Here is a 24421-nt window from a genome sequence, read left to right on the forward strand (position 1 = left end):
TTTTTTATTCTTTTTTTTTTTTTTTTTTTTTTGAGAAAGAGTCTTGTTCTGTCATCCAGGCTGGAGTGCAGTGCTGCTATCTCAGCTCACTGCAATCTCTGCCTCCCGGGTTCAAGCAATTCTTCTGCCTCAGCCTCCCAAGTAGTTGGGGCTACAAGTGCATGCCACCATGCCCAGCTAATTTTTGTAATTTTAGTAGAGATGGGGGTTTCACCATATTGGCCAGGCTGGTCTCAAACTCCCACCTGCCCTGGCCTCCCAAAGTGCTGGGATTACAGGTGTGAGCCACCGCGCCTGGCTGATAGGACTGTTTTTCTCCCCAATCCTAGGACTTTAACTTGCCCCAGTCCCTAAATTTCTAAGCCCCAGATTTTGTTGCTGTTGTTTTTAAAAGAATTGAATTAGCACTTTAGTATGTCTTAGAAAATTTGGCTGACAGTGTTTGGGAGTTTGTAGTTACTAAACATCAAAGAATATAAAAAGATTTCCAAATGGCATTATTATTTACATGGCATAAGATATGGAGAATCGTTAGATTTAGGTATCAGTTTCAGAACAGACCATTGGAAAATTTATGTGAAAAGACCGGCTAACTATAGCAATAAATGTTAAGTACCATTATTCAGGGAATGAAAGAGCATATGTTAGTACTTCTCACAAGACTTATCAAAATGTTATATTTTGATTGTTATGTTTTTGGGCAGATTTTTAAGGCATAACACTCAGAAGTTTACTGCTTCTTCACATATATTTGTATATTTTTGAGACTTTAGCCACCTTTCCTTCCCCCTTTTCATTTTCTAGTTAGATAAAAATCTGTTGAATTTTCTCTTCTTTCTTTTTCAAATATATTACTGTCCATAATTTTGTCTCTTTCCAAGGAGTTATTTCATGACACTTTGACTTAAGTGTTGTCTTCCCAGTTATATCTTTAACAAGTGAAGTTTGTCTTCCATTTTATAAATTACTTTTTCATATAAATATCTCTTGTTGCTTTGAATTTTGAAAGTAATTTGATCAGAATGAATGTGCTAATCAGATTTTTGAGAAGCAATGTAATAGATTTAAAAAATTTTAATGTCTCAAAATTTGAATATTTGACATTTTCTATGAATTCTGAATTTTCTAATAATACATTCTAATGAATTATAGATATTGTATTGACTATGTTAAAATTTTATGTGCAACAAATTACTGAGTTCTAATTTTGTCAGGCACTGTTGTAAGCACTAGGGAGAAAGCAGTGAAGAAAACAAAATTCTGTGGCCCTGTGGAGTTTTCATTCTGTTGTGGGGACGCGAACCACAAGTAAAAAAGTAAATGGCAAGCAAAGAGTTTAGGCAGTACCACAAATGTCTCCTGGTGCCAGCTGGAGCTGCTGGGCAAAGGACTGACAGATTGTACCGTCTGCCATTTAGGTCCAAGAGAGGGTGATTGGTCCAGACACAGTTGAACAAGCTGGATTATCCTCTTGGAAAGGGACCATTCTGCTCCTGTCCACACATATTGAAACTTCAGAGGATGCCCAACTGTAACAGTGGGGGCGTTTGCAGCTATGAGAATGGCTGCTAATGAAAAATACCTTGCAAGTAGACACCAGCTGTGGTGATAGCACTTAGAGACCTTATGAGAATTGAAGATTGTACACTGCTTCTTGCGCTGAAGATTCTGGAGCTATTGGTCCCAGCCAACTCTTGCAGTTATTTCAGAGAGCTCTATCATGGCGTCATTCAGTGGACCAATTTGTCTCTCTTCAGTCTGGCCCTCAACCCAGGAGGCTAATTAAACACAAACCTTTCCATCAGTGACATGAATTAATGGGTATATCTGTATGAAAAATTAGAAGAAAGAGAGGAATTGTTCATTCATTGACCTCTTTCCCAAGCTTCCTGGGGTTGGACATGTTTATTCCTAACCAATCAAAGTTTGTCATCTCCCTGTGGGATGAACCAAATTGTCTCTCCTTTCTCCTAAGTAATACATTTTGTAAGTACTCGAGTCACTATTCTGTCATTGCAAGAAACTTTCAGGGACAGAGGAATCATTGTAGAATCACTCAGTGCAAAGTTAGTGAACACATTCTTACCCATCCAGGTTGACTAGAGATAGCAGTAGTCACAATGAGCAAAACCAAGTATCTTAGTCCATTCAGGCTGCCTTAAAGGAATACCATGTACTGGGTGGCTTATAAGCAAAATAAATTTATTTCTCCCAGCTCTGGAGTCTGGGAAGTTCAACATCAAGGTACTGCAAATTTGGTGTCTGGTGAGGGGTCTGCTTCCTGATTTGTAGACAGCGGTCTTCTTGCTGTGTCCTCACATGGCAGAAGGGGTGAAAAGCTCCCTGAGGTTCCTTTTACAAGGGTAATAATCCTATTCTTGAGGGGTCTACTCTAATTACCTCCCAAAGACCCTTCTTCCTAAAGCCATTGCCTTGGGGGTGAGGATTTCAATGTGAATTTTGGGGGACACAAATGTTCAGACCATAACACCAACTATCATATCATATTGGTGTACTTATACTGGACCCAGAGGAACAGCAGTCATAGTCTACATAAAGAAGTCTCTTGGGCTTCAGTGTCTCCAATTGAAGGCCTCTCCAGAGGCACTTCTTATCCTAATCTACCAGATCACTTTCTTAATGACTACGGTAGCTGCTCTGATATTACTTTGTCTTGTATTATATGCCAGCACATATCTTAGGTCCATTATGGTTTATGCATCAACGCATAACTTCTATTTAGTTTTCATGTTTTTGAGCTTCATAGTTTGTTATTATCATTTGTTTTATACAATCAATGTTCATGTAAACAGATAACACAGGTATAATCATAGGGTTGTTATGGATATACTGAGGCTTTAGAGAGGAGGAAGCATTTGAGGTAAGGCATGAAGGGCAGAGAAACAGGGAAGAATATCTTGACCATGTGCCATGGAAGAATAAAAGGGTGTGGTATGTATGGGCAATGGTGAGAAGTTTTGTATGCCTAGGAGTGCATAAGAATCAAAGGCTACAACTTGGGAGAGGAGTGTTGAAACAGGTAACTCAGAATCATATAAGGCATTTCCTGAGCTATTTTAAAGGTGGAATCACAAGAGGTCACAGGTGTCTTATTCACATTCATAATTTAAAAATCTCTTCTAATAATCTCTTCTCTTTTTATTTTTATATTTACTGACGTTAGTCTTAATGATTATATCTTCTTTCATTTTGTGTCTTTAAGTAGTTTCCTTACATTCATCATCTGATTTTATCCTAATGATATCTGAGTGGCACAGCTCTGAAATATTATGGTATTCTAATTTCTACAGAGACGGAAACTGAGATATGGAGAGCTTACATGGTTTGCTCACAGCCACATGGCCATGTTTCCAGTGATGCAGACTTCTGGTTTTTAATTGCATATACTTGTCGAGTTTTATACGTATTCTTTTTGTCTACTTTCCTCTCAAATGCTATTATGTGTGTGTGTTTTTTTCCTCTATAGGACTTGGCCTTTACCCTGGAAGAGAGACAGCAATTGAACATTCATGGATTGTTGCCACCTTCCTTCATCAGTCAGGAGATCCAGGTTCTTAGAGTAGTAAAAAATTTTGAGCGTCTGAACTCTGACTTTGACAGGTAACACATTGCTGAAGGTAGTTTTTATATTTCTCTTATACAGTTGCCTAGTTTATTTTTTATTGGGTGAGAAAATGAAAACATTTAATGATTTGGAAAGGGTAGCCAACTTTGAGGACAATTTGCCTGTAAACAATGATGTTTTTTAAAAATTTACTCTCTCTAGGAACATTTGAATGAAATAAAAATTTGCTTTGTAAACTGTATGCTCAGACAGACCATGTTTATCATATGATACTGTGAAAGTAAATGATTGGGAAATGCCATCCTAAATGGAACAAAACAGATTAGAGTGACTTTTAGTCAAACTTTACATATATTGTAGGTGAAAGCACACTTTTCCAGCCTCCAGTCTTTGTTCCAACACGGTTGCAAGTTTAGGTCACTTATTTTGTGCAGTGTATTCAGTTTCTGTATTTGCACAAACATAAAGATAGTATTTTTCCCTACCTTTGGGATTAGATAACCTTAGATTGAAATTCTGGCTCTATCTCACTAGCAGTAGATCCTTGAGCAAACCACTACATGCCCTGCCATGGTGACTGTAACTGCTTTGCTGTCTGTTTTTGACTCCACTCTTTCTTACTAAGGTACTAAGCCTAGGTAGACCTTAGTTTTTTTCATCAATGGATTAGAGAGAACAATAGCTATTTGAAAACATTGTTGTGAGGGTTAAAAGAGGTAGTCAACTCAATGTCAAGTAAGTATTGGTATTAACCAGGGTTCTCCGAAGAAACAGAGCTGATAGGGTGTGTGTGTGTGTGTGTGTGTGTGTGTGTGCAAATGAAAATATAAATACAAATGGATAGAGAGAGAGAGAAAGAAGGAGAGGGAGAAGGCTTGTTAAATCCAAAATTTTCAGGTAGGTTGTCAGGCCGAAGACTGAAGGAAGAGTTGCAGTTGAGTCCAAAGGCAGTGTGCTGGCAAAATTTATTTTTGCTAGACAGGAGGTCTGTCTGTGTTATTAAGGCCTTCAGCCGTTTGGAAGAGGCCCACCCACATTTTGGAGCATAATCTGATTTATTTAAGTCCACCAATTTAGATGTTAATCTCATCCAAAAACACCTGTGCAGAAACATCCAGAATAGTGTTTGACCAAATGTTGATACACCGTGTTTGTTATGGACCGAATGCTTGTGTCCCCTTGCAAATTCATATGTTGAAATCTAATCCCCAGTGTGATGTTATTTGGAGGTGAGGACTTTGGGCGATGATTAGGTCATAAAAATGGCACCCTCATGAAATGGAATTAGTACTCTAAAAAGAAGAGGCCAGAGTACCAACCAAAAATCCAAGGATCAGATGGATTCATAGCTGAATTCTACCAGAAATATAAACAGGAGCTGGTACCATTCATTCTGAAACTGATCAAAACAATCGAAAAAGAGGGACTCCTCCCTAACTCATTTTATGAAGCCAGCATCATCCTGATCCCAAAACTGGGAAGAGACACAACAAAAAAGAAAACTTCAGGCCAATATCCCTGTGAACATCTATGTGAAAATCTTCAATAAAATACTTGCAAACCGAAACCAGCAGCACATCAAAAAACTTATATACCAAAATCAAGTCGGCTTCATCCCTGGGATGCAAGGCTGGTTCAACATATGCAAGTCAGTAAACGTAATCCATCACATGAACAGAACCAATGACAAAACTCACATGATTATTTCAACAGATGCAGAAAAGGCCTTCGATAAAATTAAACATCCCTTCATGTTAAAAACTCTCCATAAACTAGGTACTGATGGATCATATCTCGAAGTAATAAGAGCTGTTTATGACAGACCCACAGCCAATATCATACTGAGTGGGCAAAAGCTGGAAGCACTCCCTTTGAAAACCACTATAAGACAAGGATGCCCTCTCCACCACTCCTGTTCAACATAGTATTGGAAGTTCTGGCCAGGGCAATCAGGCAAGAGAAGGAAATAAAGTGTATTCAAATAGGAAGAGAGGAAGTCAAATAGTCTCTTTTTGCAGATGACATGATTTTATACTTAGAAAACACCATCCTCTCAGCCCAAAAACTCCTCGAACTGATAAGCAACTTCAGCAAAGTTCACGATACCAAGTCAATGTGCAAAAATCACAAGCATTACACCAACAATAGACAAGCAGAGAGCCAAATCATGAATGAACTTCCATTCACAATTGCTTCAAAGAGAATAAAATACCCAGGAATACAGCTAACAAGGGATGTGAAGGACCTCTTCAAGGAGAACTACAAACCACTGCTCAAGGAAATGAGAGAACACAAACAAATGGAAGAACATTCCATGCTCATGTTTAGGAAGAATCAATGTTGTGAAAATGGCCATACTGCCCAAAGTAATTTATAGATTCAGTGCTATACCCATCAAGCTACCATTGACTTTCTACACAGAATTAGAAAAAAACTGCTTCAAATTTTATATGGAACCAAAAAGGAGCCCACATAGCCCAAAAATCGTAAGCAAACAGAACAAAGCTGGAAGCATCATGCTACCTGACTTCAAACTATACTACAAGGCAACAGTAGGGAGGCCGAGACGGGCGGATCACGAGGTCAGAAGATCGAGACCATCCTGGCTAATGCGGTGAAACCCCGTCTCTACTAAAAAATACAAAAAACTAGCCGGGCGAGGTGGCGGGCACCTGTAGTCCCAGCTACTCGGGAGGCTGAGGCAGGAGAATGGCCTAAACCCGGGAGGCGGAGCTTGCAGTGAACTGAGATCTGGCCACTGCACTCCAGCCCAGGCGACAGAGCAAGACTCCGTCTCAAAAAAAAAACAAAAAACAAAAAACAAAACAAAAAAAAAAACAAGGCAACAGTAAGCAAAACAACATGATACTGGTACCAAAACAGATCTATAGACCAATGGAACAGAACAGAGGCCTCAGAAATAACACCATATATCTACAGCCATCTGATCTTTGACAAACCTGACAAAAACAAGAAATGGGGAAAGGATTCCCTATTTAATAAATGGTGTTGGGAAAACTGGCTAGTCATATGCAGAAAACTGAAACTGGACCCCTTCCTTACACATTATACAAAAATTAACTCAAGATGAATTAACGACTTAAATGTAAGACCTAAAACCATAAAAACCTTGGAAGAAAACCTAGGTGATACCATTCAGGACATAGGCATGGGCAAGGACTTCATGATTAAAACACCAAAAGCAATGGCAACAAAAGTCAAAATTCACAAATGAGAGCTAATTAAACCAAAGAGCTTAGAGCTTCTGCACAGCAAAAGAAACTGTCATTGGAGTGAACAGGCACCCTACAGAATGGGAGAAAATTTTTGCAATCTATCAATCTGACAAAAGGCTAATATCCAGAATCTACAAAGAACTTAAACAAATTTACAAGAAAAAACAACTCCATCAACAAGTGGGCAAAGGATATGAACAGATACTTCTCAAAAGAGGACATTTATGCTGCCAATAAACATATGGAAAAAAAAAACCTCATCATCACTGGTCATTAGAGAAATGCAAATCAAAGCCACAATGAGATACCATCTCATGCCAGTTAGAATGGCGATCATTAAAAAGTCAGGAAACAACAGATGCTGGAGAGGATGTGGAGAAACAGGAATGTTTTTACATTGTTGGTGGGAGTGTAAATAAGTTCAACCATTGTGGAAGACAGTGTGGCAATTCCTCAAGGATCTAGAGCCAGAAATACCATTTGGTCCAGCAATCCCATTACTGGGTATATACTCAAAGGATTATAAATCATTCTACTATAAAGACACATGCACACGTATGTTTATTGCAGCACTGTTCACAATAGCAAAGACTTGGAACCAATACAAATGCCCATCAGTGATAGACTGGATAAAGAAAATGCTGCACATATACATCATGGAATACTATGCAGCCATAAAAAAAAGGATGAGTTCATGTCCTTTGCAGGGACATAGATGAAGCTGGAAACTATCATTCTCAGCAAACTAACACAAGAACAGAAAACCAAACATCATATGTTCTCATTCACAAGTGGGAGTTGAACAATGACAACACCTGAATGCAGGGAGGGGAACATCACACACCGGTGCCTGTATGGGGTTGGGGGTAAGGGGAGGGATAGCATGATGGGAGGGTAGACGATGGGTTGATGGGTGCAGCAAACCACCATAGCATGTGTATACCTATGTGACAAACCTGTGCATTCTTCACATGTATCCTGGAACTTAAAGTATAATACAAAAAAAAAAAAATGTGGACGAAGGATATGAACAGACATTTCTCAAAAGAAGACATTTAAGCGGCCAACAAACATGAAAAACAAACTCATCATCATGGGTCATTAGAGAAATGCAAATCAAAACCACAATGAAATACCATCTGACACTACTTAGAATGGCGATCATTAAAAAGTCAGGAAACAACAGATGCTGGAGAGGATGTGGAGAAACAGGAACGTTTTTATATTGTTGGTGGGAGTGTAAATTAGTTCAACCATTGTGGAAGACAGTGTGGCGATTCCTCAAGGATCTAGAACCAGAAACACCATTTGACCCAGCAGTCCCATTACTGGGTATATACTCAAAGGATTATAAATCATTCTACTATAAAGATACATGCACATGCATGTTTATTGCAGCACTGTTCACAATAGTAAAGACTTGGAACCAATACAGATGCCCATCAGTGATAGACTGGATAAAGAAAATGTTGCACATATACACCATGGAATACTATGCAGCCATAAAAAAGGGTGAGTTCATGTCCTTTGCAGGGACATAGGTGAAGATGGAAACCATCATTCTCAGCAAACTAACACAAGAACAGAAAAGCAAACATCGCATGTTCTCACTCACAAGTGAGAGTTGAACAATGACAACACCTGGACACAGGGAGGGGAACATCACACACGCATGCCTGTATGGGGGTGGGGGGCTAGGGGAGGGATAGCATGATGGGAGGGTAGATGATGGGTTGATGGGTTCAGCAAACCACCGTGGCATGTGTATACCTATGTAACAAACCTGCACATTCTGCACGTGTATAGTACAAGAAAAAAAAAATTGGACAAAGGATATGAGCAGACACTTCTCAAAAGAAGACATGCAGCCAAGAAACATGAAAAAAAAATTCATTATCACTGGTCATCAGAGAAATGCAAATCAAAACCACAATGAAATACCATCCGATACCACTTAGAATGGTGATCACTAAAAAATCAGGAAACAACAGATGCTGGTGAGGCTGTGGAGAAAGAGGAATGCTTTTACATTGTTGGTGGGAGTGTAAAATAGTTGAACCATTGTGGAAGACAGTGTGGCAATTCCTCAAAGATCTAGGACCAGAAACACCATTTGACCCAGCAATCCCATTACTGGTTATGTACCCAGATAATTATAGTTCATTCTACTATAAAGACACATGCACACGTATGTTTACTGCAGCACTATAACCAATAGCAAAGACATGAAACCAACCCAAATGCCCATCAATGATAGACTGAATGAAGGAAATGTGGCACATATACACCGTAGAATGCTATGCAGACATAAAAAAGAATGAGTTAATGTCCTTTGCAGGGACATGGATAAGCTGGAAACCATCATCCTCAGCAAACTAACAGAGGAACAGAAAACTAAACATCACATGCTCTCACTCATAAGTGGGAATTGAACAAAGAGACCACATGGACACAGGGAGGGAAACATCATACACCAGGGCCTGTCACGGGATGGGGGAAAGTAGAGGGAGAGCATTTGGATAAATACCTAATGCATACCGGGCTTAAAACCTAGATGACGGTTGATAGGTGCAGCAAACCCATGGCATATGTATACCAATGTAACAAACCTCACGTTCTGCACATGTATCCCAGAACTTACAGTAAAATAAAAGATAAAAAATAAAAAGCTGCCTTTCCCTTTCCCTCATGTGAGGATGCAGTGAGAAGGTGCTGTCTATGTGGATTGGGTCCTAATCAGGCTCAGAATCTGCTAGCACCTTGATCTTGAACTTACCGGCCTACTATGCCCGGCCTACCAAAACTATGAGAAATCAATTTCTATTGTTCATAAGCTACCTAGTCTATGGTATTTTTGTCATAGCAAAATGAATGGACTATGACACCACCCATAGGCATCTCCTCAAATCATACTTAATCTTTGAATAAAGGCAATAACAAAGTCCATACTTCCAGCTAACACAATACAACTGTCTTGCATACAACCAGAAATGCACCAAACCTATCCTCAAAAGAAGATGCCAAATCCTTGGATGATATTTACTCTTGTCGATATTCGTTAACTTAAACACTATGATGTAACATTAGTAGTACTTAAATATTATGATGCCGTCAGTATATCTTATGTTATCAGATAAGGTGATAAGAGAAGGAAGAAAATTATATTTTCTGAAATTTGCATATGGATTTTTGCTTACGTATGTATATGCACATATTATTAGCAAAACAAGGAAGAAATACTTATGGCAATTACAGTCTTCTTTTTCTTTAGCTGATCACATAGTCATAGCTGGTATTTATAACTACCTTTTTCCATGACCCAATCCATATCCCCTTTGCCCTCAGCAAGTATCTCAGCTGATTGTGGTTCTTTACCTGCTGAGGGTGACTCAAACTTTCAATCCTGAATGGTCTGGGCCATTAGTAATCCTACTTGAATTGGATTGTTGTTTTCATTAGCTTTAATCACAGGGCATGGTAATACTAAGAGCTACCCTAAGGGATCTCCTGTATTTCAGACATACTCTCTCTCACCTCCACTGTAGTGTAACAGTTTAGTTTCCTCTTGGTAGTCAGGATCAATTTTTCCTAGCCAGCACAGTAACTCCTTTCTTGGCCTGTTAATTCAGAGGCATGTGGTGCTCCAAGTGGCCAGGTGGAGTCTTAATTTCCTGTTCAATGGGTTTATTATTGTGTTTCTTGATGGAAATGTTCTTCCCTTTGGAATGAAGACCTCTAGACCAGCAGAGCATAAAGTCACAGGGGCAGAAAGGAGAAATTTTGCTAGTGTGACACTAGGGTTGTTAGAATTTCCATTCCCATTTCCACTCCTTGATTCCTAGACCTATGAATCCTGGCTATGAGAAAAACAGCACCATTTTTTGGACACTGATTGAGAGCACATACAGCCTCCTGAAGAACCTTGCCTCAGCTTTGCAAGGTATTGCCACTTTGCTTGTACTGTAACTGAGTCTTCAAAAGTACATTCCACTGTTCTGTCAAGCCAGTTGCTTCAGATTGTTGGTAAACATTGTAAAACTAGTGAGTTTCATGAGCATGGGCTCATTCCCCACACTTCATTTACTGTAAAGTAAGTTCCTTGATCAGAAGCAATGCTATGTGGAATGCCATGATGGTAGATAAGGCATTTTGTAAGTCCATGAATAGTAGCTTTGGCAGGAGCATTGCATGCAGGGAAAGCATATCTAGATCGAAAGTAAGGGTCTATTCCAGGAAAAAAAAGTTGTCCTTCCCATAATGGAAGCTGTTGAGTGTAATGAACTTGCCACCAGGTAGCTAGCTGGCTGATTACCCTGGAGAATGGTGACACATCTGGGAATCAGTGTTAGTCTCTGCTGCAGATTGAACACTCAGAAGTGGCTATAATAGCCAGATTGGCCTTGGTGAGTGAAAGTCCATGTTGCTGAGCCTATACATAACCTCTATACCTGCAACCATGGCCACTTTGTTCGTGCGCCCAGTGGATGTGGTGGGTTGGCTGGGCAAAGAGGCTGACTCAGTTTGTCCAGTGTGTATACAGTTGCTTCTTTCTAAACTCCTTCACAACCTTCTCTTTCATTTGTTCCATAACATCTTCCTTTAGCTGCTTGTGTCCTTACTGTATATTCTTTTCCTGGGCCATTTTATCAGCTACCTGCTAAGAGCTGGTGACCTTCATATATTTGCTATAGAGTCTTCCTCAATATATATTGAACATCAACTCAGTGTCAGGTATTCTTTTACATATTGGGGTTAGAGGCAATGATCTCTGAGCTCATGAAATTTACATAAATTATTTAAATTATTATTTAATTTTATTCATTTTTATTTATTTTTTTGAGATAGAGTCTCACTCTGTCACCCAGGCTGGAGTGCAGTGGCACCACCCTAGATCACTGCAAGCTCCGCCTCCCGGGTTCACACCATTCTCCTGCCTCAGCCTCCTGAGTAGCTGGGACTATGGGTGCACACTGCCACGCCCAGCTAATTTTTTGTATTTTTTTTTTTTTTTTTTTTTTTTAGAGACGGGGTTTCACCATGTTAGCCAGGATGGTCTTGATCTCTTGACCTCATGATCCACCCACCTTGGCCTCCCAAAGTGCTGGTATTATAGGCGTGAGCCACCATGCTCGGCCAAAATTATTATTATTTTGAGAGAGGGTCTCACTCTATTGCCCAGGCTGCAGCGCACTGACGTGACCATAGCTCACTGTAGCCTCAACCTCCTGGGCTCAAACAGTTCTCGTGCCTCACCCTTCCTAGTAGCTAGGACTACAGGCATGCACCACCATGCTTGGCTTATTTTTAAATACAAATTATTAAATTTCATAAATAGTAATAAAATATGATAGAAAATGGCTAGTGTCTTGGGATGGGGGAAGTAAAGGTAGAGTGGGGGAAGTAAAGGTAGAGGAGGGTAAGAGGAGCTGAGAATGCTGAGGGTAGGTATGGCCAGTTTGCATTGTTGAGTTGGATGTTTAGGGTAGCCTCTATTGAGAAGGTGAGTTTTGAGCAAATAATCAAAGGTGGTAGAGCAGTTAGCCATGAAGAAATCTGAGGAACAGCGTTTTGTAGCTGGCATGTTCAAGAATCAGCAGGGAGACTTGTGTCTAGAGCAGAATGAGCTAGGGAAAGAATGGTAAATTGGGAAAGGAAGTTAACGAGGTGATGGGCGATGGATTAGGTATGACTTTGTAGTCTACTAAAGACTTCTGCTATACTGTGAGTGAAAAGGGTAGGCTTTTGAGGTTTTTGACCAGAAGAGGCACATGATCTAAGCTATAATTTCAGAAAGACTGGCTGCAATGTTGAGAATAGAATGTAGGCTGGGAGAGCTTTTAGGAGACCATTATAATAATCCAGGCAAGAGATGATGGTGATTTAGATCTAGGGTGGTAGCAATGAAGGTAGTCAGATTTTGGATATATTTTGAAAGTAAAGCCAACACAATTTCTTTATGTATTTCACATGAGTGTTAGAAAGCTTTCAGAGAAGAGGAGTGTGTTAGTCTGTTCTTGCATTGCTATAAAGAAATACCTGAGGCTGGGTAATTTATAAAGAAAGGAGGTTTAATTGGCTCATGGCTCAGCAGGTTGTACAAACATGGCACCAATTATTTGATGCCTGGGTGGGGCCTCAGGAAGCTTACAATCATGGTGGAAACAGGAGCAAGATAGGAGGGAAGTGCCAACCAAATCTCACATCAACTCAGAGCAAGAACTCATCACCAAGGGATTGGTGCTAAGCCATTCATGAGGGACCCACCCCCATGATGCAAATACCCACTAGGACCCACCTCCAACACTGGGGTTTACATTTTAACATGAGATTTGGAAGGGACAAACACCCAAACCATATCAAGGAGAAAACAGCAAGGAAACAGAAAAGGAATGACCAGAGAGATAGGAGGAAAACGATGAGAATATGATAGATTGGAAGTCAAGGAAAGAAAGTGTATTGAGCCCTAAGGAATATCTCTTGTGTCAAACGTTCTGATAGGTAGGGTGAGGTCTGAGAATGGGCCATTGATTTAGCCATGGTAATTTCCACATTGCCAAATTAATTTTATCATGTCTGAAGTTAAACTCTTTGTCTTCCATATGTTTATTTTCTGGGTTATGTCTATCTAATTGCCCAAACATTAGAATCCATGCATCTCTTACTCAGAATTCTGTGCATTTTCAACTATTCTAGGAAATGAAAGTCAATTCAAAAAGGCTGGTAAGATTGTTGAGTAGTTTTGCAAGATTCTTTTAAGTTGAACTGAGCAGTTTAAGTTTTATTCTAGTAACTACTGAAAGTTACAGATAACATGAAAAGGTTTATGTTTACAAAGATAACTCTGGGTCAGAAATGCCTCTAGAGAGAAAAAGGCCATAAGACACAGATACAAAGAAAAGTTTCTTGAACTTCCCTACCTTAGTTATTTTTAGGATGAGTGTCACATTCTCTCATTTCCTGTATATCATTTCTCTTGGTTATTCAATACTGCAAGTCAAAGGATGAAATCTTTCTATTAACTTAGTTAATATTAAACTAAATCTACAGTGATATTTTCATCTCTTTTAAAATAGGGATAAAGTCTCTTCAAGTATTAAATAAAACTGTGCTATTTCAGCAATGATTTTAATGTTTACACGATAGTAATTAAGTTTCTTTCTTTATGGTAAAGTAATTATGGTTCTTTATTCTTTGAGATATTTAAGATATTTAAAAATATTTCTTGTCTGGGCGTGGTGGTTCATGCCTGTAATCCTAGCAATCTGGGAGGCCGAGGCAGGCAGAGCGCTTGAGGTCAGGAGTTCAAGACCAGCCTGGCCAACATGTTGAAACTCTGTGTCTACTAAAAATACAAAAAAAATTAGCCGGGGTTGGTGGTGTGCGCCTGTAGTCCCAGCTACTTGGGAGGCTGAGGCAGGAGAAAATGCTTGAACCAGGAAGACAAAGGTTGCAGTGAGCCAAGATCGTGCCACTGCACTCCAGCCCAGGCAACAGAGCGAGACTCTGTCTCAAAAAAAAAAAAAAAAAAAAAAATCAGCCATGTATGGTGGTGTGCTTGTAATCCTAGCTACTCAGGAGATACCCATGTTGGCCAGGCTGGTCTTGAACTCCTGACCTCGTTATCGACCCGCCTCTGCCTCCCAAAGTGCTGGGATTATGGGCGTGAGCCACCATGCCCAGTCATTTTTGTATTTAGTAGAGACAGACGGGGTTTCACCATGTTGGCCAGGCTGGTCTTAAACTCCTGACTTCGTGGTCCACCCACCTCAACCTCCCAAGGTGCTGGGATTACAGGCATAAGCCACTGAGCCTGGCCGAGACTCCGTCTTAAAGAAAAAGAAAATAATATTTAAGTCTTTTTAAATCAGATGTTTTCTATGTAACCTAAATGTACTTTATACTTGGTTGAAAATATTTAGTTAGATTTCTAAGTAGCTATTTCATGACTTTATGGGATGTAGATCTAATTATGTCCCATTTTTACAGGTATCTTCTCTTAATGGATCTCCAAGATAGAAATGAAAAACTCTTTTATAAAGTGCTAACATCTGACGTTGAGAAATTCATGCCTATTGTTTATACTCCCACTGTGGGTCTGGCTTGCCAACAATATAGTTTGGTGTTTCGGAAGCCAAGGTATGTCAGCTTTTATTTTAAATGCAACTTGTGTCTTTATTTATTTTTGTAAGTTTTTTTGCAGTAATTTAAAATTCATTATTATTATTTTAAATCTGACAATAAAATTGCATGTATTTATGATGTACAGAGGATGTTTTGAAATGTGTATAAAATCAAACTTATTAGCATATGTATTATTTCACATTCATATCATTCATTTGTGGTGAGTATGCTAAAATCTTAGCAGTTTTCACATATGTAGTAAATTATCCTTAGCAATAGTTACCATGTGGTACAATAGATGTCTTGAACTCATTCCTCCTGTTTAACTGAAATTTTGTATCCTTTTCACCAGCATTTCCCTAATCCTGCAACCCTTTCCCCGCACCTTTCTCCTATCCTGTGGTAACCCATTCTTCTCTCTGCTGCTATGAGTTTGACTATTATTAGGTTCCACATGTAAGATCATGTGTATTTGTCTTTCTATGTCTGGCTTATTTCACTTAAGAGAATATCCTAAAGGTTCGCCGTATTGTTGCAATGACAGAATTTCTTTCTTCTTTAAGGCTGAGTGGTATCATAAAGTGTATATGTATCACATTTTCTTTATTCATTCATCTGTTGATGGACTCTTACCTTGATCCCATATCTTGGCCATTGTGAATAATGCTGCAGTGAACATGGGAGTACAGATATCTCCTAGACATACTGATTTCATTTCGTTTGGATACGTACCCAGTAGTGTTATTACTAGATCATATGGTAGTTCTATTCTTAATTTTTTGAGGAGCTTCCATACTGTTTTGCATAATAGATTTACTAGTGTACATTCCCACTGAACAGTGAATAAGAGTTTCCTTTTCTCAGGTTTCTCGCCAATACTTATTGTTCATCTTTTTGATAATAGCTGTTCTAACAAGTGTGAGGTGATATCTCACTGTGCTTTTAATTTCAATTTCTCTGATGATTAGTGATGTTGAGCAACTTTTCATATACCTGTAGGTCATTTATATATCCTCTTTTGAGAACTGTCTATTCTGGTATTTTGCTCATTTTAAAAACAGGTTATTTGTTTTCTTGTTATTGAGTTATTTGAGTTCCTTATATATTTTGAATTCATACCTTATGAGATGTATGGTCACAAATATTCTCTCCTATTCCATAGGTTGTCTCTTCACTCTGTTGACTGACTGTAGTGCTGAGCTTTTTAGTTTATTACAATTCCATTTGTCTATTTTTGCTTTTGCCTATGCCCCTGGGGTCGTATCTAAAAACATCACTGCCCAGACCAATATCATGAGGCTTTTCCCCTAAATTTTCTTGTGGTAGTTTTATAGTTTCAAGTCTTACATTTTTCTTTACCTATTGAGTTGACTTTTTTAAAAAAAATATGGTGTGAAGTAAGGGTCTAATTTCATTCTTCTGGCATTTGGAAAACCAGTTTTCCCATCACCATTTAATGAAGAGACTATTCTTTCTCCATTTCACTTTTGTAAAAAATCAATTGACTGTAAATTCATGGACTTATTTCTGGGCTCTCTATTCTGCTTCATTCTGGGCTCTCAATTCTCTTTCATTGGTCTGTGTTTTTTTTTTTTTTTTTTTTATACTGGTACCATGCTGTTGTGATTACCATAACTTACAGTATATTTTGAAATCAGGTAGTATGATACCTCTAGGTTTGTTCTTTTTGCCTAAGATTGCTTTGGATATTTGGGGTCTTTTGTGGTTCATATGAATTTTTTGATTTTTTTTTATATTTCTGTGAAAAAATGTCATTGGAGCTCTGATAGGGATTGTACTGAATCTGTAGATCTCTTTGGGTAGTGTGGTCATTTTAACAATATTAATTCTGCCAATCCATGAAATGGAATATCTTTCCATTTATTTGTGTCTTCTTAAATTTTTTTTATCATGTTTTGTAGTTTTCTGCATACAGATATTTCACCTCTTTGGTTAAATTTACTCCTAAGTATTTTGTTTTTTTGGTGGCTATCATTATTATTATTATTGTCTTGAGACAATCTTACTCTGTCTGCAGTGTAGTGACATGATCTTGGCTCACTGCAACCTTTGCGTCCTGGGTTCAGGTGATTCTCATGGCTCAGCCTCCTGAGCAGCTGGGATTACAGGTGCGCACCACCACATCCAACTAATTTTTGTATTTTTAATAAAGATGGGGTTTCACCACGTTGGCCAGGCTGGTCTCAAACTGTTGGCCTCAAGTGATCCACCCGCCTCAGCCTCCCAAAGTGCCGGGATTACAGGCATGAGCCACTACACCCAGCCCTGGTAGCTATTATTAATGGGATTGCTTTTTTGATATTTTTGGATAGTTTATAGTTAGTGTATTAGAAACATTGCTGACTTTTATATGTTGATTTTGTATCATGGAACTTTCCTGAATGTATTAGTTGTTACAGTTTTTTGTTGGAGTTTTTAGGGTTTTCTATATTGTCTGCAAACAGAGACCATTTAACTTCTTCCTTTCTAATATGGATGCCTTTTTTTTTTTTTCTTTGCTTGCCTAATTACTCTGTCTAGGACTTCTAGTACCAAATTTTCTCTCTAGATTTAAGATTTGGCCAGGCGCAGTGACTCATACCTGTAATCCTAGCACTTTGGGAGGCTGAGGCAGGCGGATCACGAGGTCAAGAGGTCAAGACCATCCTGGCCAACATGGTGAAACTCTATCTCTACTAGAAATACAAAAATTAGCTGGGCATGGTGGCATGTGCCTGTAGTCCCAGCTACTCAGGAGGCTGAGGGAGGAGAATCGCTTGAACCTGTGAAGTGGGGTTGCAGTGAGCCGAGATCACGCCACTGCACTCTAGCCTGGCAACAGAGCAAGACTATCTCAAAAAACAAAAACAAAAACAAAAATTAAGATAATAGAAAATATTTCCAAATCAATTTGGGTTCCCTTTTACAGATAGTAAATGAATTTCTTTTTTGTTTTGAAAGAAAGTGATTGGCTGGGCATGGTGACTCATACCTGTAATTCCAGAACTTTGGGAGGCCGAGGCAGGCAGATCACCTGAGGTCAGGAGTTCGAGACCAGCCTGGCCAATATGGTGAAACCCCATCTCTACTAAAAATACAAAAATTGCTGAGCGTAGTGGTGATCACCTGTAATTCCAGATACTACGGAGTCTGAGGTAGGAGAATTGCTTGAATACAGGAGGCAGAAGCTTCAGTGAGCTGAGATTGCCACTGCACTCCTGGGTGACAGAGTGAGAATCTGTCTCAAAAAAAAAAAAAAAGTAATATTGATCATAATTAAGCTTGCCTTTGATATGCTAATTACCCCTATTATATATATTTTTACAGGTTAAAACAAAGATTCCAAATTTTTCTGAAATGAGAATATTACTTTCTAAATTGAGTCAAAATTAAATGATCTTAAAGGAGCTCTTTTGTTCTTTCCCTTAAATAAAATAGTAGATGCCTTTGAGATGCCTAAAATATAGAACACAATTTTTCTAGCACTACTTATTCATTATATTAGTTTCAATACTTTTTGAAACAAGAAACATTTGAAATAAATAAATATTAATACTTTTAACAACAGCAATGACAAAAGTTCAAGTTGAATATGTTTTTGCTACTTTTGGCTCTGAATTTAAAGATAAAAAAGAAATGTTTAAAGTATATACCACAAACACAAAAGCTATCGAAAGTACTGTCCTTAAAAGGAATATTTCAGAGGTATTATCTGAAAGCAATATTGAATGTGGATGTCATGTAGCTATATTGATATAGTGATAATATTTATCATGCTGTGCTGCATTACCGTTTGTATAAAGAAAAGAGTTGGACACATCATCCCTTTGTATAAAGAGAATAATTAGACAAGTATCTATAGATGATCTAAATGACATTAAATTTTTTCAACTGATACATATTAGGTATACATATTTTGGGGATATATGTGATAATTTGATATATTCATATAATTTGTAAAGATCAAACAGTGTAATTGGGATATCTATCAGCTTAAATATTTATCTTTTCCTTATGCTGGAAAAATTCAGATTATCTTCTAGCTGTTTTGAAATATACAATAGGTCTTATTTCTTCCATCGATCTGCATACTAAACTACATTAATAGCACATATCCATATTATGTTTATATAATAGTTACATTAACAGTGACTAAATTTTTTTTCATGGAAGAACAGGAGTTAGAATTTACTGTTAACTATATTGCAAGTAGTTGTTTTCTGGGTATATAAGCATATTATTTTAAATATACAAATGATTAGATATTCATATTGAAAAAATAATGAAACAAATATTCAGAAGGAAGAAACTTAAAAATGCCTAATGTCATCATACCAAAAAACCCTGACAGACACAATACATACTATTTTCCTTATAGATGAAGGAATCATACTATATAAACTATTTCTTGCCTTACTATAGGCAAGAAACCTACAGTATTTTCCTTATAGATGAAGAGATCATACTATACAAACTATTTCTTGCCTTACTGTCTTCTCTGAGTAATGTATCATAAACATCTGTGCATGTCCAAAAATATATTTCTATATAAAGAATCTTAATACGAGCATAATAAAAAGCTGTTTTAAATTCAAGGATGTTTACTGAAATTCTGTTTCGGTGAGATACTAAGTACTAACAATGATAAGAAATGTAGAAGAACTTGAATCAAATGAAGTATTTGGGTTGAAGTCGATAGAAATCTCAATAGCAACAAGGTTTTTTGTTTTGTTTTGTTTTGTTTTGTTTTTGGCTAAGCACAGGGAATTTTATTGATGGTACATGACAAGGTGGGGCTCCCTCGGCTCCTCCCTTTTAGGGGGTCTGCATGGAAGCTTTGAGGGGGGGAGATTCTCAGTGTGGTGGGGGACTGAGTATGGCAGGGACTCCCCAGCAGTGAGGGCTGGTCTCTTCCTGTCATGCTCTCACTGAAGCTGGTGGTCTGGGGGTCTTACTCCTTGGAAGCCGTGTGGGCAGAGGTCCACCACCCTGTTGCTACAGCCAAATTCATTGTTATACCAGGAAATGAGCTTGACAAAGTGGTCGTTGAGGGCAATGCCAACCCCCACATCGAAGGTGGAAGAGTGGATGTCACTTTTGAAGTCGGAGGAGACAACCTGGTGCTCAGTGTAGCCCAGGATGCCTTTGAGGGGACCCTCTGATGCCTGCTTCACCACCTTCTTGACGTCATCATATTTGGCAGGTTTTTCCAGATGGCAGGTCAGGTCCACCAATGATGTGTTGGCAGTGGGGACATGGAAGGCCATGCCAGTGAGCTTCCTGTTTAGCTCAGGGATGACCTTGCCCACAGCCTTGGCAGCACCAGTAGAGGTAGGGATGATGTTCTGGAGGGCCCTGTGGCCATCACGCCACAGTTTCCCATAGGAGTCATCCACAGTCTTCTGGGTGGCAGCGATGGTGTGGACTGTGGTCATGAGTCCTTCCACGATACCAAAGTTGTCATGGATGCCCTTGGCCAGGGGCGATAAGCAGTTGGTGGTGCAGGAGGCATTGCTGATGATCTTGAGGCTGTTGTCATATTTCTCATGGTTCACACCCATCACGAACACGGGGGCATCAGCAGAGGGTGCAGAGATGATGACCATTTTAGCTCCTCCCTGCAAGTGAGCCCCAGCTTCTTCATGGTAGTGAAGACGCCAGTGGACTCCATGATGTACTCAGTGCCAGCATCACCCCATTTTATTTTGGAGGGATCTTGCTCCTGGAAGATAGTGATGGGATTTCCACTGATGACAAGCTTCCCGTTCTCAGCCTTGACAGTGCCATGGAATTTGCCATAGGTGGAATTATACTGGAACATGTAGACGGTGTTGTTGAGGTCAATGAAGGGATCATTGATGGCGACAATATCAACTTTACTAGAGTTTAAAACAGCCCTGGTGACCAGGTACCCAGTATAACCAAATCCGTTGACTGCAGTCTTCACCTTCACCATGGTATCTCAGGGATGCAGCTGGCAGTGCACGAGAAGATGCAGCTGTCTGTCGAATGGGAGGAGCAGAGAGCCGCAGCGAGTATTTTTTGAGAGCTTTTACTATATTAGATGGTTTTCTCAGGCTTAGGATACTTTAGTGTGCATATATTCCAAAAGAAGAAGAGACAAACATATAAAATAAATAAATTGCCTAGAATGTTTGAAGGTGGTAAGTGTTATGGAGAAAGAGAACAGGAAAAGGGGGATCAGGAGTGTCAGTTGCTTTGCAGGAGGCAGTTGTAATTTTACATAGAGTGGACAGTGTAGGTCTCATTGGAAGATGATATTGGAGGAGTTAGGGAGGAAGTCACAAAGATAGGAGTGGAAACATGCCAGATGGAAGGAACAGCCAATGCCAAGGCCTTCAGTGGGAACATGCCTGGAGACCAGGAGCAGCATGGAGACCACTGTGTCTGAAGTGAAGTGAGAGAGAGGGAGAGTAGGAGATGAGTTCACAGAGGTAGGCCAATGAGTGGGTATAGGTCTTAGGGCTTCCTGTAGGCTCTTTGGAAGAACATTGGCTTTTACTGTTAGCTAAATGAAAAGCCGTAAATGGTCTTACACAGTTACATGACATGATCTAATATTTTTAAAAAGAACATTCTGGTTGCTGTGTTGAGAATAGACTAGAGCAAGAGAAGAATCAGGGACCCTTGTTAGGAGACTATTACAGTAAACCCAGTGAGAGATGAGAGTGGCTCAGATTAGGAGGGTAATAATGGAATTAGGGGTAAGTTTTAAAATCCAAATTCTGGATAAAAATGTGGACAGTCACAAGGACTTTCTACTGGACTGAAAGCTTCCTAGAGTAGTGATTGAAAGTATGGGCTCTGGAGTGGGTAGCCTATTTTCACTTACTGGTTTTGCCTCTTGTTGTAGTCTGGTATAAGGTATTTAACTTTTCTGTGCTTCAGTTTCCTCGTTTGTAAATTGGGAGTAATACTACAGTCTGCCACATCTTATCCTTACTTTTAAATTCCAAAACTTTCAAAATCAAGACAGTAAAAAAATCTCATTTGGAACAAAACCTGATCTTATCTGAAATCATTGGCAGCAGTACCAAAGACTATATATAGTCTTATAAGTCTAAGTCCAGCAGTAAACTGGATTTGTAAGACTATAATAGTCTATCTCACTTACTATCATTTGTTTTTCTGTAGAAATACTAATGTATTTGATTACGGGGGCTTTCTTAGAAATAAATATGTTTACATATATATAAACTTATATAAGTATATTTTTTTATGTATGTATATACGCATATATATAGAGAGAAATGGGTGGCTGGGGAAGGGGAGAGGAAGAAATGGGGAAGAGGGTAGAGGTAGGAAAGCATTTGTGGCAAAATGCATATAAATGTTGAATCTAGGTGGAAGTATTTATTGTATTATTCTTTCAACTTTTCTGTAATATTTGAAATTTAAGTAAGGAATGCTTTACTACCAGAGAAAGCAAAGTTTCTAAGTCCATTTCTGTATGACCTCTTCATGACAGTTTTCTGTCATATTGCAATTTAGTGTGTATATTTTATTGAATGTTTGATGATTTTGAAGTTTTGCAGTAAAATAATTATGGCTTCTCCTGTAATTATAAAAAAATCCTATTTGAAATTGTGTTATGTGGCATAAATTTAAATGTTGTATTTAATTAGAAAGGGAATTGTGGATGTGTGAATGCTGTGAATGATGGATCTTCCATTAGCATATAGATGAATTTTATTTTTAAGCCAAAATGGAAAAATGTCTAGTAAACCTTATCTACTACAACAGCAGGTATTTTAAGACATTCAGAAAGTGAAGAAGAGAATTATACCCCTAATTCTATTAATACTGTGTATGGTTTTGGTGGTAGCACTTTAGGAACATAGTGAAAATTAAGGGTTAATAGTACTTCAAGTACTGAGCTTAACATAGTTAAAAAAAGATATATCTTTTGATCACACTTTTAAGTATATGTCTTAATGCTGTGATACTTTTCTGTGGATAGATTTTTTTTTATTTTGAATATGGCATTAAAATCTGGGTAGGTATCCCAAAATAAATTCTTGTATGAATAACACTATTTCTATTTTTTTTCCAAATGACTGCTGGGATATTCATTTATTGGTTTTGTGGGGAATTTATCTTCTTTTTGGCATAGATACTTTGTGTGGGTTTTTCAGATGTCATAGATAATCATTTTTAAGAGTATTTTTGGGCTTGCTTGGATTGTCTTGTTCCCATGTGCCCAAATCATTTTAATTCTTGCAGAATTTCCAGTATTTGGTAGTGCAGTCTGCTTATGTCAGTGTGCCTAATTGTGGTTAGTTTGTATATAGACGTGTGATTTTTGGAAGCTAGAGACAATTTTTTTTTTTTTTATTTTTGCAGACTGCTGAGCTTCCTATGTTACTTAAGTTACCTGTATGTTGTGAAACTTTTTTTTTAAAGAAAAGTTTTGTGCAAATTGATAATGCAGCTATATGTAATGGATAGCTAAAGCAGATTCATGTAATTTCTTTGGAAATATTTCTACCTACTGTATTTTTACACTGCATTTTCTAACATTTATCTCCCTCTTTTTTGAGTTCTGATTAGCTACATATTATTATACCATGTATTTGGCAATTACTCATGTTTCTACTTTTGATATTCCTAATGTTCTATCAAAATATGCTTGATCTCTTGTTTTGGTATTTTACCATTCATTTTGTCTCAACTGGATTGTAAGATTCTAGAGAAAAGGGATCATATTTTATAAATTATTCTTGTATTTCTCATGCTATTTAGATTTAATGCCTGGTTGGTGTTCAGTTAATATACGTTGTTTGCTATCTCAGAGAAATTGTAATTTAGAATTACTTTATTCATTCACTCACACAGAAAAAAATGTAAAGTATTCATATATTCTTTATTTCTCCTACTGTTTAAGCATATTATTCTGACAGGCAAATTATCATAAATAATAGATATTAAAGAAATTGGACACAGTCTAAGGAATCAGACTGTGAGGACATGAAATATTATTATTATTGTTTTACTTTTGAGAAGGAGTCTTACTCTGTCACCCAGGCTGGAGTGTAGTGGCATAGTCTCAGCTCACTGCAACCTCTTTTTACTGGATTCAAGTGATTCTCCTGCCTCAGCCTCCCAACTAGCTAGGATTACAGGCATGCGCCACCATGCCCAGCTATTTTTTTGTATTTTTTTTTAGCAGAGACAGAGTTTCACCATGTTGCCCAGGCTGGTCTCGAACTTCTGGGCTCAAGAGATCCACCCATCTTGGCCTCCCAGAGTGCTGGGATTACCACCATACCTGGCTTCATTCACTCATCCATATACAGGGCACCACTAATTTGATTTTGGCAAACTGAATGGGCTAAAACAACAGTTTGCTGGGGATAGTCTTCTTTAAAAAAGCATTTTCCAGAGTTCGATTAGATCAGTACTTTTGGTTCACCAAAAAATTATGATGAAAAAAGTATTCAGTGCTCGAATTAATTGG

The 24421-nt window shown here is 38.4% G+C and overlaps 1 protein-coding gene and 1 pseudogene across 1 annotated transcript in view; one reads left to right on the top strand and one right to left on the bottom strand.

Moving 5' to 3' along the window:
* ME1 (malic enzyme 1) overlaps positions 1-24421 on the top strand; it is a 225237-nt gene that overhangs the window by 26394 nt on the left and 174422 nt on the right. The window contains exons 2-3 of the mRNA XM_038002209.2: positions 3488-3621; positions 14809-14958. Of these exons, the coding sequence (XP_037858137.2) occupies positions 3488-3621; positions 14809-14958 (284 nt within the window). The remainder of the gene's footprint in view (positions 1-3487; positions 3622-14808; positions 14959-24421) is intronic.
* Positions 19895-21048, bottom strand: LOC103240015 (glyceraldehyde-3-phosphate dehydrogenase pseudogene; annotated as a pseudogene).

This window comes from Chlorocebus sabaeus, chromosome 13, assembly GCF_047675955.1.
Source record: "Chlorocebus sabaeus isolate Y175 chromosome 13, mChlSab1.0.hap1, whole genome shotgun sequence".
Lineage (NCBI taxonomy): Eukaryota > Metazoa > Chordata > Mammalia > Primates > Cercopithecidae > Chlorocebus > Chlorocebus sabaeus.